This window comes from Pyrus communis, chromosome 17, assembly GCF_041283825.1.
Source record: "Pyrus communis isolate YQ-2024b chromosome 17, ASM4128382v1, whole genome shotgun sequence".
Taxonomy (NCBI): Eukaryota; Viridiplantae; Streptophyta; class Magnoliopsida; order Rosales; family Rosaceae; genus Pyrus; species Pyrus communis.
Window position 1 is genome coordinate 25,691,012 of NC_142581.1, and position 16,185 is coordinate 25,707,196.

The window sequence follows — 16,185 nt, forward strand, 5'->3', positions numbered from 1 at the left end:
GGCATGCATGGATCTCGTACTCTGATGTGGACGTATCCACTTTGCAAGACCATTCTATTTCTACTAGTATGGAGTAAATTAAAATACGTTTTCATAATGTAACTTCGAAAATATGATACTTAGCACTTAGCAGGAACTACATACGTCCATACTTGGAAATGAAATCGGCGTCTAAACATGTCCAGAACTTTAACCTTTGCATAATTTGGCAGATATTAAATTTTATTATAAAAAACTTGAGCATTATTAGTAGCCTATTTATTCATAAGTAGTAATACGGTTTGTCAAGTTTCTGATGTGAGATTGCATTTTTCAACACATCCCTCACGAAAAACTGTTTTTAGTAGATTACACTTGCAACCAATTCCGATAAATATACACTTGTATTATAAAAAAAAAATAGCTGTCAAACTTCATTGATCGCGTGCTTAGTTGTAACTTGTATATGGCAACCTTAGGTAAGCACATTGTCTTTACATGTCCTCAACTGAAGTCGGGCAAACAATCCACACTAAACATGTTCTACATGACTGCCTTTATAAACAAATACACGTCATATATATTAACATTATGTCTCACAAATTTCTCTGCAAAAATAAAAGTTGTTATGGTCTGCATAATTTACGCAGTCATGTATCTATACATTTTTTGGTTTTAATGGTGAAAATTTTGGAAGTATGAATTTACGCTGTGATTTTAAAGATGAAGTTGGTACTGGTACTGAGTGAGGATGTTGTAGCAGCAAGAAGCAAGAAAACCAATCCTTTCTGCAGCAGGGTTTCACACAACACTTGATTCCCTTCATAAATAAATGGATTAGGGGTGGGCACGGGCCGAGCTGGGCTCAAATTTGAAGGGACCAGACCGGATCTGCTTTAATTTTGGAATGGACCGGGATGGGCCGAGTATTGAAATTTCTGAAGTTGGAACCGGACATAACCCGGCCTGTTTGAAACAGGTGGTTCGGGCCGGGTCCACAGGTCCAACAAAAGGAAACAACGTTATTCAAGTCTGCCTTTCTCCGATGCAAAACCCAAATGCCCAGCAGCAATTGAGTTTGGCCTAGATGATCATTTCGCTGATGAAATGGGAGGCCTCACCTGCCTATTCCAAGAGGCTCTGGATCTCCATGTTTGACATCACGTGCCTGCTCTCTTTGAACTTTTTGCGGACCTCCGCCGCGCTGTTTAGCATCGTCACGTCTCCGGCGAATGACTTCCACGTTGCTTGTAGCAAAGCTTTGTACGTGTTCAGTACTTATGCTCTCGCCATCTCAGTCTCTCAGCTCCGCCCCTTTCAGTCCCCTGTCTATCTCTGATCTGGATCGTCTTCTCTTGTCTAGACCCATGCGCCATCTTCGTCCATCTGAGTGAGATTTCGATAAAATCAAGGGAGAGACTGAGCATATTACGATCAGAAATGGAAGGATCTGAAGAAGTTTGGTGATGTTCGAATTAGGGGTGAGAGAGAAACGAGAGACGTGCAGAGAGTGAGAGAGAGAGAGAGAGAGAGAGAAGGGGGTGAGAGAGAAATGAGAGACGTGAAGAAGTTCGCTGGACTTGCAGAGAGTGGGAGAAATGAGAGACGTATGAACTTGGTGGGTTTCAGTTTGAAATCGAAGAAGGGGGAAGACTTTGGAAGCTCGGGAAGGTTTCATTTTGTATAATTATATTAGAAACAAGCCCAATGAAACCAATTTCCTCGTATTGTCATTATAGGAATGGGCCTATTCATTCATTCAAATAAGTGGGTTTCTATTCCTCCAACAGTGCCATCCATTGCATTATAGAAATGGGCCGGTCCGGGGCCCTGTGGGTCTAAAGATTTGGACCCGGCCCTCCCCGTTTATTCTGACAAAAAAATTGGACCCGTCCCAAACCATGATTACCTGTCCCGACCTGCGGGTCCTCTACCCGTTTGCCCACCCCTAAAATGGATGGTCTGATCCTTGATATGCCTCCAAGCTGCACCGGCTCTTGAGCTTGGCCAAGAAGAATGCAATATTTCTGCATTTTCTCTGGAATAAACCGATGCATTTTCCCAGTAGCTGCAAATTTTTTGGCATACCAACGGCAGTAGAAAACTCTTGAATAAACCGGTGCACAGGAGACGAGGAATTACTCCGCCATGGGCTTGTAAAGCTGTCATCAAGTTCACGTGCAGCAGTTTCAACTTTTTCTTGATCATCTTCACTATCAGCAACTTCAAGCGCATCTAAATCAGTGTTCGCATGGTAGGAACCTGTGGAAAATATGGAAGAGAATACTTTTTCTCATTATATTTCTCTACAAGATTACAAGGATATATATACATGATACAAGTGTGTAGGTAGGACAAGGTAGCCGTCCTAGTGTGTAGGTAGGACAAGGTAGGACGGCTGTAGGACGGCTTGACGGCTGTAGGACGGCTAGTGTCTAGGTAGGACAAGGTAGGACGGCTGTAGGACGGCTAGTGTGTAGGTAGGACAAGGTAGGACGGCTGTAGGACGGCTTGACGGCTGTAGGACGGCTAGTGTCTAGGTAGGACAAGGTAGGACGGCTGTAGGACGGCTAGTGTGTAGGTAGGACAAGGTAGGACGGCTGTAGGACGGCTTATTCTTCCAATACTCCCCCTCAAGCTGGATCAAGGAGGTTAATTGATCCAAGCTTGGAGAGCAGACTTTGAAACTGAGGAGAAGCAAGAGACTTCGTGAAAATATCAGCAAGTTGATCTTGGCTTCCAGTGAATGTGGTTTGAATTACCTTGGACTGGACTTGTTCCCGAACGTAGTGACAGTCAACTTCAATGTGTTTGGTGCGTTCATGGAACACCGGATTGGAGGCAATATGCATAGCTGCTTGATTGTCACAGAAAAGAGACATAGGTGTGTTGATTGAGAACCCCAAGTCCGAGAGAAGGCCCTTGAGCCAAATGAGTTCACATGCAGTGGAAGCCATGGCTCTATACTCAGCTTCGGCACTTGAGCGAGCAATTACATTTTTTTTTTTGCTCTTCCATGTCACGAGGTTTCCTCCAACCAACGTGCAGTAGCCAGTAGTGGATTTTCTATCAATAGCATTCCCTGCCCAGTCAGCATCGGTGTAGGCAATGATTTGAGTATGACCATTGTTTTTCATGACGATTCCCCGACCAATGGAGCCTTTGAGGTATTTGAGAATTCTTTTAACAACATTTAAATGAGCTTCAGTGGGTGCATGCATGAATTGGCTTACAAGACTGACGGCGTAAGTTATATCCGGTCTGGTGATGGTGAGATATATAAGCTTACCTACCAATCGTTGGTAGTAACTGATATCACTGAGAGGTTCTCCTGTCAAGTCCAACTTCAATTTGCTATCAAGAGGAGTACGAGTTGGTTTGCAATCCATCATCTTCACTTCTTGAAGTAAGTCAATCACATATTTCCTTTGACTCAAAAAAAGTCCCTTGGGGGAAGTGGCCAGTTCAATCCCAAGGAAGTATTTTAAAACTCCTAAGTCTTTAATGGCAAATTGTTGATGAAGAGAATGTTTAAGAGTGTGAATCTCATCAATGTTATCACCTGTGATGATGATATCATCAACATAGATTAGTACAACTAATTTGCCAACTAATCCTATTCGAACAAACAGGGAGGAATCAGCATGACTTCTCTTGAACCCAAAATTTTCAAGTACCGAGCTCAGTTTGGCATACCAGGCACGAGGAGATTGTTTCAAGCCATAGATTGACTTATAAAGCTTGCAAGCCATACCTGAATTCTGTGCTTGTGGATGACCCGGGGGTAGTTGCATGTAGACTTCCTCTTCGAGGTCTCCATGTAAAAAAGCATTTTTTACATCCATTTGGTACAATGGTCATTCATGGTTCACTGCAACAGATAACAAAACCCTTATTGTGCTCATCTTAGCCACGGGAGCAAATGTCTCCTTATAGTCCACTCCAAAAGTTTGAGTAAAACCGCGAGCCACCAATCTTGCCTTGTGTCGTTCAATTGAGCCATCAGAATTAAATTTGATTTTATAGACCCATCGACTGCCTACCACCTTCTTGCCTTTGGGAAGTTGAACTACACTCCAGGTTTTATTTTCATTCAAGGCTTTGAGTTCTTCTTCCATGGCTAGCCTCCACACAACTTGACAATTGGCTTCTTGAAAGTTCCTTGGTTCACTTTCATAGGACAATTTACTGAGGAAGACGGCATGAGAGTGAGAGACTTTGGAGTAATTTACAAACTTGTGAATAGGGTACCTGGCATGGTAAGTTTCATAGTCTTGCAGCCTTGATGGTGGATGTCGATCTCGAGTCGGATTCCTGCGGGGTTGAGCTGGGATCACAATAGGTTCAGCTCCACTCTCTTGTATAGATGTTGTGTTATGGTCATGGGGAACTACTTGTGCTTCTGAGGCTTCAGTGTCGTCTCCAATAAGCAGGTTGTCATTAAGAGTTGCATGAGAGTCCCGGTTGTGAGGTAGTGAATGGACACAGTCACTTGGTTCGACTGGATTTGGCAATGGGAAGAGATCTCGGAAATGCTCCCCCTGACGATTTTGATCTGATGATTTGTTGAAATATGGTTGGTTTTCATCAAACCGTACATCTCTTGAGACAAACATCTTCCTGGAGCACGGATTGTAGCATTTGTACCCTTTTTGGGTGGAGGAGTATCCCATGAAAACACACTTGACAGCTTTGGGATCAAGCTTGTCTCGGTGATGGGATTGAATATGAACATAACAGGTACATCCAAAGATTCTCAGATGGGAAAGATTAATGTTTTTGTTTTGCATAACCTCAGATGGTGATTTTGTATCCAGAACACGACTAGGCAGTCTGTTGATAAGGTAGGTGGCTGCAAGAACTCCTTGAGACCAAAACCTCTTAGGCACATTCATTTGCAACATTAGCGCCCTGGTTTTTTCAAGTAGGTCCCGATTCTTCCTTTCGGAAATTCCATTTTGCTGAGGAGTACCTACACAACTTGTTTGATGTATAATTCCATGGGTGCTCAAATAGTTAGTCATATTTTTGCATGTATATTCAGTGCCATTATCAGACCTTAGTATGTGGATTTGGGACGAAAAATGGTTCATGACAAGATTATGAAAGTCCTTGAAAGCATCCATAACTTCACTTTTGAATTTTAGGAGGTACAACCAAGTGGCTCTTGAGAAATCATCAACAAAGATAACGTAGTACCTATAACCATCAAAAGACTCTAGAGGTGCAGGTCCCCAAACATCGGAGTGCACCATCTCAAACAACTTGCTAGTCCTAGACATGGAAGAATTGAATTGGAGTCTAGTAGATTTTGACAAATGACAAATTTCACATACAAGGGAGGATTTGCATAAACTAGGGAACAATGTAGACAACACAGATTCTGAGGGATGTGCTAGGCGTTGATGCCACAACCGATGTTCTAGGTTTGAGCTGACTTGGAACCCCTTTGGAACATTGAGGTCCTCTGAAAAATAGTACAACCCATTTAGGTAATGACCTTCACCAATCAGCTTCTTGGTGGCTAGATCCTGAAAAACAACATTGTGGGGGGAAAAAATTGCATGACAGTTTAGAGAGTTTGTAATCCTTCCTACGGACAATAATTGAAAAGGAAAAGATGGAACATATAACGCTGTGGACTCAACAGTTTCTGAGATCAGTTTAACTTTCCCTCTACCTAGAACTGGCACACCTCTACCATTTGCTACAGAAACTAGTGATGGTTTAGTGTGGCTTTCAAAATCGTATAGCTTAGAATATTGATTTGTCATGTGATCTGTGGCACCTGAGTCTATAATCCAAAAATCATGAGAGTGACTAACATTTAGAGCAGTTGAAAGAGCACACATGATACCTGGAATGTCTCCTTGAGGTACATGACCAGATTCAGCTAAGAACCCTGCAAACTGTCCAAGAAGAGCAGTTTGATTTTCCCCAGTCGACGTTTCACCTGTGCTTCCTTTTCTGGTTTGAAGGTAGGTTGAGAACTCATTCAACAAATCAGCCGGATTGGCTGTAAAGTTCATCGACCCACCGATGGATGTAGCAGCAGCAGCATGGTACTTGTTTGTATGTGGTCTGGCGTGTGAGCCCTTATGATCTCTTAAAGGCTTGTTCTCAAACCTTGGCTTCAACTCAGGGTGCAATATCCAGCATCGATCTATTAGATGTCCAACATTATTACAATGTAGACACTTCAGATCTGGCTTTTTCCCTTGTATACTTTATCTCCAAATGACTTGTGATTTGTCACAAAAGCTCTAGCCTCAGACACACTAGGTTTTACGTCAACATTCATGACTTTTCTGCGTACTTCTTCTCGCTGGATAGTAGTGCAAACACTTGCAAATGATGGAAGTTCGGGATTCATTAGAATATGGCTTCTAAGATCTTCATATTCATAACCCAAACTTGCAAGCAAATGAAAGATTTTGTCTTCCTCGGACCTTTTTAACAGTACGGCAGCATCGATAGTGTGTGGTCGATACATTTCTAGTTCGTTCCACATGTTTTTCATGCAACCGAGATGATGAACAAAGGATTTATCACCTTGTTGAAGACTTGCAAGATTCCTCTTAAGCTAGAACACTCGAGCAACATTGTTTTGATTTCCATACATGTCCTTGACTGCCTTCCAAAAAGCACTAGAGGATTCTGAAAAACTGAAAATTTCAGACAGCTTAGGATCCATGGAGTTGAGGAGCCACGACATGACCAGCTGGTCTTTGCACAGCCATGCTTCATACTCCGGCGATGCGACGTCAGGTGCTTCAATACTTCAATTGACGAATCCAAGTTTGGATCTTCCTCCAAGGGCAAGAGATATTGATCTGGACCATGGAAGATAGTTAAACTCATTTAACAACACAGAACACAAACGTTGGTTTGGGTTGACTTCAGCTTCTGGAAAACTAGGGCGAGGAGCTGTGAAGCTTTCAGCTTCTGAGCCAAAAAGATTATCTTCTGCCATTATCGAAACGAATGTGCAGAAGAAGAGAAGGGACAACAATGGAGTCAGGCCGGTTAAGGTTCCGGCTCTGATACCATGTGGAAAATATGGAAGAGAATACTTTTTCTCATTATATTTCTCTACAAGATTACAAGGATATATATACATGATACAAGTGTGTAGGTAGGACAAGGTAGCCGTCCTAGTGTGTAGGTAGGACAAGGTAGGACGGCTGTAGGACGGCTAGTGTGTAGGTAGGACAAGGTAGGACGGCTGTAGGACGGCTTATTCTTCCAATAGAACCCTGTTGAGCAGGGTCAGCTTCCTTTGGTACAGAAGGGGTCCGGAGTAGATTCAGAGTTTTGTGTTTCCACATTGGCATTTTCAGCAAGATTCAGCTCTTCAAGACAACCATTACCTGCTTAAAACATCAAACCAAACAATTATTATTAGTTCCATTTCATGGGACTAATATTTGGGAGTAAGGACAGAGGTGAGCTTAGTGGTGTGAACCTGATAATGCCTTGATTATTCGAAGAATTCCAGCAGTCCCGAGCTCGCACTTTTGAAGAGACAACACTTTCAGACAACATTGAGAATCCAAAAGCATTGATGATAGTGCATTGTTGCCCTGTGTTCATAGTGATGAAATGGAATTAATTAGACATGTATCGACTACCCTTTTTGTCTTGGTAAGATCCAAGAAATTCTCGTAGCAGAAACTTGATTCTTAGACTAGCAAAGAGACTAATGACAACATTCTTTCAAGATAAAGCCCTTGGACGGATTTGGGCGTACATGGTGAAGAATGACAATTCAGGTCAAAAGTTACACAAATTAAGTGGAAGGACAAAGGACATGTAAAGGCCAGAAGAGAGTTAATGACAAAATAATCTCATGCAGCTCCAACAAAAAATCTCAGGTTTATAAAGGCAGCATATCTTCATGTATTTGTATATACAAATGAGAGAACAAACCTTCTTCGTGATAGGATTTTCCGAAAGGTTCAGCTCAACAATGCCACAAATCATAGAAGAATCGGTGCTTAGTCTGTGAATATAATTAGACGTCACTTTACTTTTTGAAAAGTCAAGTTTCACAAACTCTGAAGTTTGGCTGAACAATGACTCAGTTAATGGTAAGGGCTCACCCTGCAAAAGAATATTAAAAAACAAAATTGGAAGAAAGCAGTAAGGAGAATATGCATGGTGACGGAAGTCCAACAACAGTGAGAACTGAGAAGTAAATGCAAAATGACAGTGCACTCACAATACCAATACCAGTTTCCCGAAGACTTAATCCTGACAAGGACAAGGTTTTAGCAAGCTTGCAAAGGCTATCAACTACAGACTGTTTGAAATTGGGGTTCCACCATAAAACTAATTGACAATATGAGGAGTAGCCCAAGACCATATAAGCACATAGCAAACCTTGTCCCTCACCGATGTGGGACAACTCTCAACATTAGCCTCAGTCCATTCAGACTTAATTTTGAAAATCTGCATAAGAAAGAAATTTGTATATTCACCCCAGTTAGTGGATAGAGTAACCTGTGCATACTGAAAGAACGAATGATTTCAAGTGAATCTAAACCTTTTCAAAGTGCCAAGCTTGGAAAGTAAATAAATGATGGCATTTCCATGAATTGGGTAGTTATATCCTGTGAAAGGAATAGCTGTGACTCTCTGTTTTCTTCGATGTGTGCAAAGAGAAATAGGCGGGGTGGAATAGCTGAAGAGATCAAGAAGCATGTCGTGCACTGGAACAAAGATACTTTCCTCTCCACTTCTCTTGCAACCCATATCCACAGTATACTCTTCCTCGATTCCCCATAATCTCAATGGCGGTAACATCATTCGAGCATGTTAGCTTCAGTTCCGGATAGCCGCAACTCTCCGGCCTTCCATCTCCCCAAAAGGGAAATCCCACTTGTGTGATGTCTCCACAGTGAAACGCGTTACTATAATTTGTGTACGAATCAAAGCTTGAGGACAAAGGAAAGTTGATGAAAACAAAGAAGGCGAAATGGGATGAGAAGAAAAGCCAGGAATTCATATTTTGGGAAAGTGGAAGTATTTGGTAGAAATGAAATGAATAAAGTTAGTTGTGGTTGGAGTTGGAGTTGGAGTGACACTAGGTAAAAGGAAGGAACTAGAGAGAGAGGAAAGGAGCTAGTGACGTTATAGGACAAAGCTTATTCAAAGAAAGGAAGTTCACCCAAAACAAAAAGAAAGGGATGGGACAAATTATGAGTACTTGACGTTTTGTTGACTATTTATCTTTCTATTTATTTATTTTTATTACCTGCAATATTTTAAATTAATTTACACCAAGAAAGAAAAATACTTGAACTCAGAATATAGTACATTAGGAAAAAAAAAAAAAAAAACCTTAAGTTGCCAAGGCAAATCATCACTTGCATCTTTTAGTGTTTATACGAAGATATTTAGAGCTGGGAATTTGGGTTAAGGTACATAATAGGTCACTTATAATTTGATACCAAACTCACTATTCAAAAAAATTTCGTCTACAAGTATAGAGGGAAGGGAAGTGATAAACAAGGAAACACACACCATTTCTAATTTCTCACATACTCATGTTAAATCTTATTTGTTTCTTTCAGTTTGATTTATCCAATATATGCTTGTCGCTTGGAAATTCATATGCAATATGCTTGTTGCTTGGAAATTCATCCAGCACCACCATAGAGTTGTTTTTTCAAGTAATGGGGTACCGCCGATCCACTCATTTTCAAAGGTTATGCAAAAACCCTGAAATTCAACACGGCTTCAATTCTCTTCACTGTTTGTTTGAATAGAATCACGTGGCTTCGCAAAATGCATGAAGCGGGCACACTACCTTGGTCCACTGGCCTGGGCCACAAATGCAAATGTTTCACACATTTTGTGTTGAATATATATTTGATTGCTGGAGGGGTAGTAGGAGTGAGTCACTCCTACTGTGTTGATTCATTCATATATAGAAAAAAACAAAACAAAACAAAAATGAAATGCATACGTGATTATTTATATTGCCTCAAAAACCACAGATTCGTTCAAGTAAAATACAGGGTTTCTACTGTATTGATACCAATGTAGTAGAAGAATCTGCCGGGGATTTTGGAGGAGAAGACAAGTAAGGCTTGGGTGGTATCTGCAACGAATCAACACTCCCTTCCAACATATCTATCACTTCCTTCATCGCTGGCCGGTTTGAAGGATCAGTTTGTATGCACCACAAACTTACTATGATCATCTTCCTCGCTCTTACTTTGTCTTCCTCATTCGTAACACTCTGTAGACCAAGCTCTTCATCTCGTTCAAGACGCTGGTAAATCCAATGCGGAAAATATATTTCACTTGTATTTTCAACTTCCGTGTCGATGTTCCTTCTTCCTCCAACCATCTCCGAAAGCATCATTCCGTAGCTGTACACATCAGACTTGTGCGAGACCTTTCCAAAGTTTCTAGAAAATAGTTCTGGAGCAATGTATCCTGCTGTACCTCTAGCTCCCAACATCGACACAATGCTCTCGTTCCTGTTGCATATTTTGGCAAGGCCAAAATCTGAGATTTTTGGGGTAAACTTTTCATTGAGAAGAATGTTGTGAGGCTTGATGTCAAAATGCAAAATTCTTGTGTTGCAACCACGATGTAAGTACTCCAATCCTCGAGCAATACCGAGTGAAATTTGATCCAGAGTTTCCCATCCCAAGTGATGATGATCATTCTTGGGATTACTTGCATTAAATATGAACTTCTCGAGCGATCCATTAGGCATGAATTCATAGATCAGAGCCCTCTTCGAACACTCAAAACAGTAGCCCAACAAGGAGACGATGTTGACATGGGAAGTTCGACTAATGGCTGCCACTTCATTGATAAATTCTTCTCCGTCTCCTTTAAGTTTGGTCAAGACCTTCACTGCTACAAGACGGCCGTCCTTTAACTTTCCTTTGTAAACAGCACCATAGCCTCCTTGTCCTAATTTTTCTTTGAAGGAGTTGGTCATTTTCTTGACCTCCGAATAGCTATGCCTTTGAACTTCAAGCGGCCCATGGCTCCTTAGAAAGGCCTCAACAATTTGATGTTTTTGGATACGCTTGTTCCAAAAGAAACAGCAAACAACAACTAGAACGACGACAACAAAAGCTGCACCAACTGTTAAAGGAGAGTTAAATTTGATTGGAGGTATGTTATGCAGAGCAATCAATGGACATTTAAATGTAGAGATATCAATCTTACCTAGTCCTAGCTTCAATTTCAACTGCTTATCTCCTGCACCTTGAATTGTAAAGAAAACTGCAGTTAGCTAAATCACACAAGATCCAATCTGCTCAAAACAAGTGAATTTGTTCATGTCCCACCAACATAAAGTCTAGACTCCTAACTTAAAACTGATTAATTGCATGCCAGTAAAGAAGAGAAGCAAATAAAAATTCCAATTTATGTCAACTGATTAATTGCATGCCAGTAAAGAAGATAAGCAAATAAAAATTCCAAATTCAATCTCAATTGGAAAACAGTAAAGAAGAGAAGCAACTCTTAATCTTGGGGAGGTGTCCCCCGCGCCCCCCCCCCAAAACCCTAATTGGAAAGCAGAACAAGCAATAAAAAAACATAACAATGGAACTGAAATTTGCTCATTAAAACGATCATTCCTCCACCCAATCAATTCCATATAGATTACTTCCCCATTGCACCCATCATCATCATCTTCTTTTCCTCTCAATGTGACTGATCCAGCAGCTTTGCAAACCCCGAAAGGTCCACGTGCTCCATAATTGTCACATTCAGTATATTGTGGTTGGGAGTAGACATACCATATCCCGTCACTTCTCGCATACATATATAGTAAATCCACTTGGATATTGACGATCCATTCCTGGTATACCAATCCAATTTTATCCCATGGACCAGTTCTGTAGCGGGGAGTTGATGCGTATAACCGAAACAAATATTTGTGATGGCGTCTCTTGGGAAATTCCAAGCAAGAATATCCCAGTTGACGGATCACTTTCACTTTTCCAGGAAGTCACGGCAGTCCTGGTTCCAGAATTAGTACCGTATCCCAGGAGCTGGCTTGGTAGCAGGGTATCGCAAAGATGATCAAAGCTCTGCTATAACAATTGATCCGCTCCTAGACACTGTTCTAAAAAGTCATGCTTAGGTGCTAGGGGGCTGGTCACCATTCCGATTAATCTCTAGAGTTTGAAGATTAAGAAATGACGCCTAAACCTGGTCCGCCTAGCGCACCTTGGCGCTTGCTTAGCCCGCCTAGACCCGTCTAAGCACACGACTAGGTCGCGACTCTCACTTATATAGAAAATTGATAACTTTTATTTTGCAATTTATTTTTTCATTAAAAGGTAAAAGACTTGTTGAATACTCAAATGAATACTCATTATATGTTTGCTCCTCATGTTGCAATTTATTTTTTTCATTAAAATGTAAAAGACTTGTTGAATACTCATTTTGCAAATTATTTTTTCACTAAAATGTAAAAGACTTGTTAAATACTCAAATGAATACTCATTATATGCTTGCTCCTCATGTTGTAAATATATATTAACTTTATAATTTATATTTTATTTTACAATTTATATATCTCAATACAATTATGTATCTTTTTTTAAGTATAAATAGATACTTATTTATACGATATATAATATTTGCTTAAATTCATCTAATCCACTTAGGTCCCCTCCTAACTGTCTAGTGGTCTAACCGCTAAGCCCCAGCCCATTACTTAGCGTCTTTTATAACTTAGCTCCTAAATCATTTTTGACAACAAAGTTTTCGTTGTCCATTGTCCCTGTACAGCACCGTCGCTTTTGGGTCTGTCTCTTTTGAAGCTTTATTTGTTTGTCGGACTAAAAATAGAACTCATCTTTCATATGCCCCCAACTTTGAATATTATGAAGAAATAATTGATTACTAGTGCCCACAGCCAGTGGAAAGTTTTGATGGCCAAGTTTGTGACTATTTCTATGGTCACCCTTGCATAGCGAAAAGATCAGCCACCTTAATAGAAAAATTGCCTAATTTTGGATTTGTATGCTTAATTCGCTCTGCACTTAGATTACAATCATCAAAATCAACAAAAGCTAACACGTTTTCGGTGGAATTGTATAGTTGTACGGTAGGTTATGTGTATGTTTCGAATAAATACACCATTTGACACGTATGCTGAAATTTTTATTTAACTACTTGTAGTATGTAAAACTGAAATTTAAAAGAAAAATTTTGCAACATGAGAACAGCAATAAAAAGGGTTGACTAGAAAGGCACCAACAATTCAACAAAGGCTGAAACATGTGAGGGAAGCTAGAGATTTTGGAATTCTGGGAATGGAAAAAAATTGCAGAGAGAACAATCAAAGAAGCAAACACGATGGTGATTCATTCATCAGTTAACACAAAATATGTGAGGGAATATTACCGTTGCTACATGATGGGAGATAGTAGTTTTTCTCTCTTACATCAGCACAAAATCTAACCATCCAAGTAATCTATTTTATGAGATGATTTCAAGAGGCAATAACAAAATACAAATCTAAAAATAAAAAAACCCTCAATACAATTGAATCTAAAATATACACTTGGACTGTGATCCAAGGACCCAAATTATAAAAATAAAATTAAAATTAAAAAAAAACTAACATACATTAATCTAATTTTGCATATACACGTATACATCAACACAAGCTGACCAAAACCTGAACAATCTTTAAGGATTTTAAGGTTTGGCTCGGGCAACATTTGCGAGAAATATAAGGAGTTATTTGGTATTCAATTAGGAAAATAATTCGTAGTTTTTGAAAATGATCAAAGTAACTACATTATGTAGTAATAATTGGTTTCAGAAACAAAAAAATTGGATCCAACATGGAGACCCAACTTATCCATTAATTGTCTGCTCTTTTGCAAACAGTTGGCTCTTACTATACTAGATTCCTTCCCTCTGCTTCCTAATTTTACCACTAATCATCTAAAACAAAAAGCAAGCTAGGAGTTCCAAATTTGTAATTTAGATGAGAATGACAAGGGACAGACGTACCTCCGTTTTGACTTGAATTACTAGTTCCATTACATGTGGATGCATAGGCTTGATCTGCGCAAAAGCAACTGAATCCAGAATTTTTAGTAGTGTTAAGCCCACACTGTCCTCCTGATCCCAAACATTTGTCGCATTGATCGTTGTCAATCTGCAATTGAAGTGAGAAACCCCCGTCTACCGCATCGCTGATTGTAGTTGTTTGACCGTCTTCTATAGCAAGAGCAGCTGTTGTATAAACGGGAACAATAACGTCATATGTACAGCTCACAGAAGTCATCGAACGTGTCGAATAGAAAACAGAGCTCACTGTACTGCTTATGTTGCAGGACAGAAAATTAGGAAGCGTCATGCTGGCAGGGCATTGGTAGTAAAACGTCATGTTTGTATAAGTAGAAACATAATCAAACAGAGAGAAGTTGAGGGTGGTGTTGACGAAAGTCGGATTACAGATACTACCCCAGTAATCGTTCCTAGCAACCTTAACGGTCCGAGAATTTGTTGTAGTGTTCATTTGCAGAATTCTATAGCTCGCACCCGTCATGTTGAACACAGGGACGTTGTCTAGGCATTGGACCTCAAATCCGGGTTGACCACAGTAACTAGCTCGGTTTACCCCCCAAAAGGGATATGATATGCCTCCGACGACACCACAATTGAGTTCGCTGCTGCAGTTTGTGAATTGTTGATCATTCTGGCATAGACTTAACTCGACGTTGATCGAAAGAAAGGAAACGATCAAAAGAAATGGAAACAAAGATTGGAGTAGAAAGAACTGCATGATGGATGTTGGAGGAAAAATCTCAGTAAAGAGTTTGGAGCATCATATCGAATGGGGAATTAGTAAAAGGAATAAGAGTCAGGTCTCTTGCTTCGTTTTAATATATAATTTGTTCCAACTTCCAAATCTTGAAATGTAGGCCCTTTGAAATATTCTAAGGCCCTGTTTGGAACACCGGATAAAGCACCAGATAGTACTAATAATACAGAGTATAGTGTTTGGTGTCCTTTTGGATTAAATAACCACCGGATTAAATAATCCGGACCCACCTTTTTTATACAGCATTTACCCACTTACTTATACCGTCAAAAACCACGGTACAATTTAGTCGGGCTGAAATCTCTCGCTCTCTCCTTCCTCTCCAGACCCACTCTGGGTCTCAAGACGCTCTCTCTTCCTCTCCAGACGCACTTTTGCTCTCTCGTCTGAATCCCAAGTTCGTCTTCTCAAATTCTTCTTCTTCGTTTGAATCCCAGTTCGTCTTTTCACTTTTCTTGTTCTTCCCAAGTTCCGCCCCTCCCTCTGTTCTCCCCCCCCCCCCTCTTATTTTTCTTGCAATTTTCTTTCAATTGATTGAATCTAGTTATTGTTTTCTCTTTAATTATGCAATTGATTATGTAATTTTGTGTTTTAATTAGAATTTTCGAATTTTAGGGTTTGTTGTTGGGGTCGAATTTGGGTTTGTTGTTGATGTTGAACTTTATTTAGAATTTTTCCGTCATTCATATTTGAATTTCGACCAAAAAATGATATTTGAATTTCTTGTACACCGGCCATCCGAAGAAGCCGCGTATAAGTTTAATATTATTTATGGTATGGAAAATGTGTACCAAAGTCAAGGGACGACGGAATCTAACTCTAGAAGTTATGTAGCAAAGTCAAGGGATTATTGAGTCAATGAAAGGTACCACCAAAAAGAGAAAATATCTTAAAAGAGCTGTTATTCCCACTTTCAATATCTTATCTTTCCATTCACCTTTTTATGAAATTTTTAATTACAAATTTGTCTATTTATAAAATGACTAATAAAGACCTTGGTTACTTTCTTTTGCATTACTTTTTTTTTATTTAATTTTTTTTAATAAAAAACAAAAAAGAAAAGTTTGGGCATGATAACTCTCACGCTATGTTTAAACGATTTGTTTCCCTTAAACTCTAACTCATCCTTCTCATCTCCTTTCATTCAGAGAAAACAAAAAGAATGAACTTAGAAGATGACGTTTCTATAGAAGAAGTAGATTATTATATTACCGTTGAAGAGGTAAAAGATGATTTTATGTGGTCATCTTGATTTGTCGACATTGTCGACATCGTACAATTGAAACATAGCTTTGTGAATTTTTATTTGAATTTGCTTTAAATTAGGGTGCAATTTGTTTCACGTTTTTCTGTGAGAACTTCTGGAATTCGTTTTCATT

The 16,185-nt window shown here is 39.8% G+C and overlaps 2 protein-coding genes across 2 annotated transcripts; both read right to left on the reverse strand.

The window, feature by feature from the left end:
• Window positions 1–1,639: 1,639 nt before the first annotated feature.
• On the reverse strand, window positions 1,640–9,656 carry LOC148689693 (protein TONSOKU-like). The gene is made up of 6 exons (XM_088689365.1): window positions 8,525–9,656; window positions 8,201–8,430; window positions 7,909–8,082; window positions 7,445–7,562; window positions 7,235–7,349; window positions 1,640–2,241 (listed from the first exon to the last, which is right to left on the reverse strand). The coding sequence occupies exons 2-5, from the start codon at window positions 8,342–8,344 to the stop codon at window positions 7,249–7,251; spliced, it is 537 nt and encodes a 178-aa protein (XP_088545491.1). The 5' UTR covers window positions 8,345–8,430; window positions 8,525–9,656; the 3' UTR covers window positions 1,640–2,241; window positions 7,235–7,248.
• Window positions 9,657–9,933: 277 nt separating this feature from the next.
• Window positions 9,934–14,850, reverse strand: LOC137709510 (LEAF RUST 10 DISEASE-RESISTANCE LOCUS RECEPTOR-LIKE PROTEIN KINASE-like 2.4). Its single transcript, XM_088689354.1, has 3 exons — window positions 13,990–14,850; window positions 11,176–11,214; window positions 9,934–11,091 (listed from the first exon to the last, which is right to left on the reverse strand). The coding sequence occupies exons 1-3, from the start codon at window positions 14,765–14,767 to the stop codon at window positions 10,007–10,009; spliced, it is 1,902 nt and encodes a 633-aa protein (XP_088545480.1). The 5' UTR covers window positions 14,768–14,850; the 3' UTR covers window positions 9,934–10,006.
• Between the last annotated feature and the right edge of the window lie 1,335 nt (window positions 14,851–16,185).

Bases quoted from the DNA above. Each gene is read 5' to 3' on its own strand.
- LOC148689693 (XM_088689365.1), bottom strand. From the start codon at position 8,344: ATGGTCTTGGGCTACTCCTCATATTGTCAATTAGTTTTATGGTGGAAC. The intron at 7,563-7,908 runs GTTTGTTCTCTC...CTATGAACACAG, and splicing joins AAAATCCTATCACGAAGAAG to GGCAACAATGCACTATCATC. The intron at 7,350-7,444 runs GTTCACACCACT...TGTTTTAAGCAG, and splicing joins AATAATCAAGGCATTATCAG to GTAATGGTTGTCTTGAAGAG.
- LOC137709510 (XM_088689354.1), bottom strand. From the start codon at position 14,767: ATGCAGTTCTTTCTACTCCAATCTTTGTTTCCATTTCTTTTGATCGTT. The intron at 11,215-13,989 runs GTACGTCTGTCC...TTACAATTCAAG, and splicing joins TAATTCAAGTCAAAACGGAG to GTGCAGGAGATAAGCAGTTG. The intron at 11,092-11,175 runs GTAAGATTGATA...CTCCTTTAACAG, and splicing joins GAAATTGAAGCTAGGACTAG to TTGGTGCAGCTTTTGTTGTC.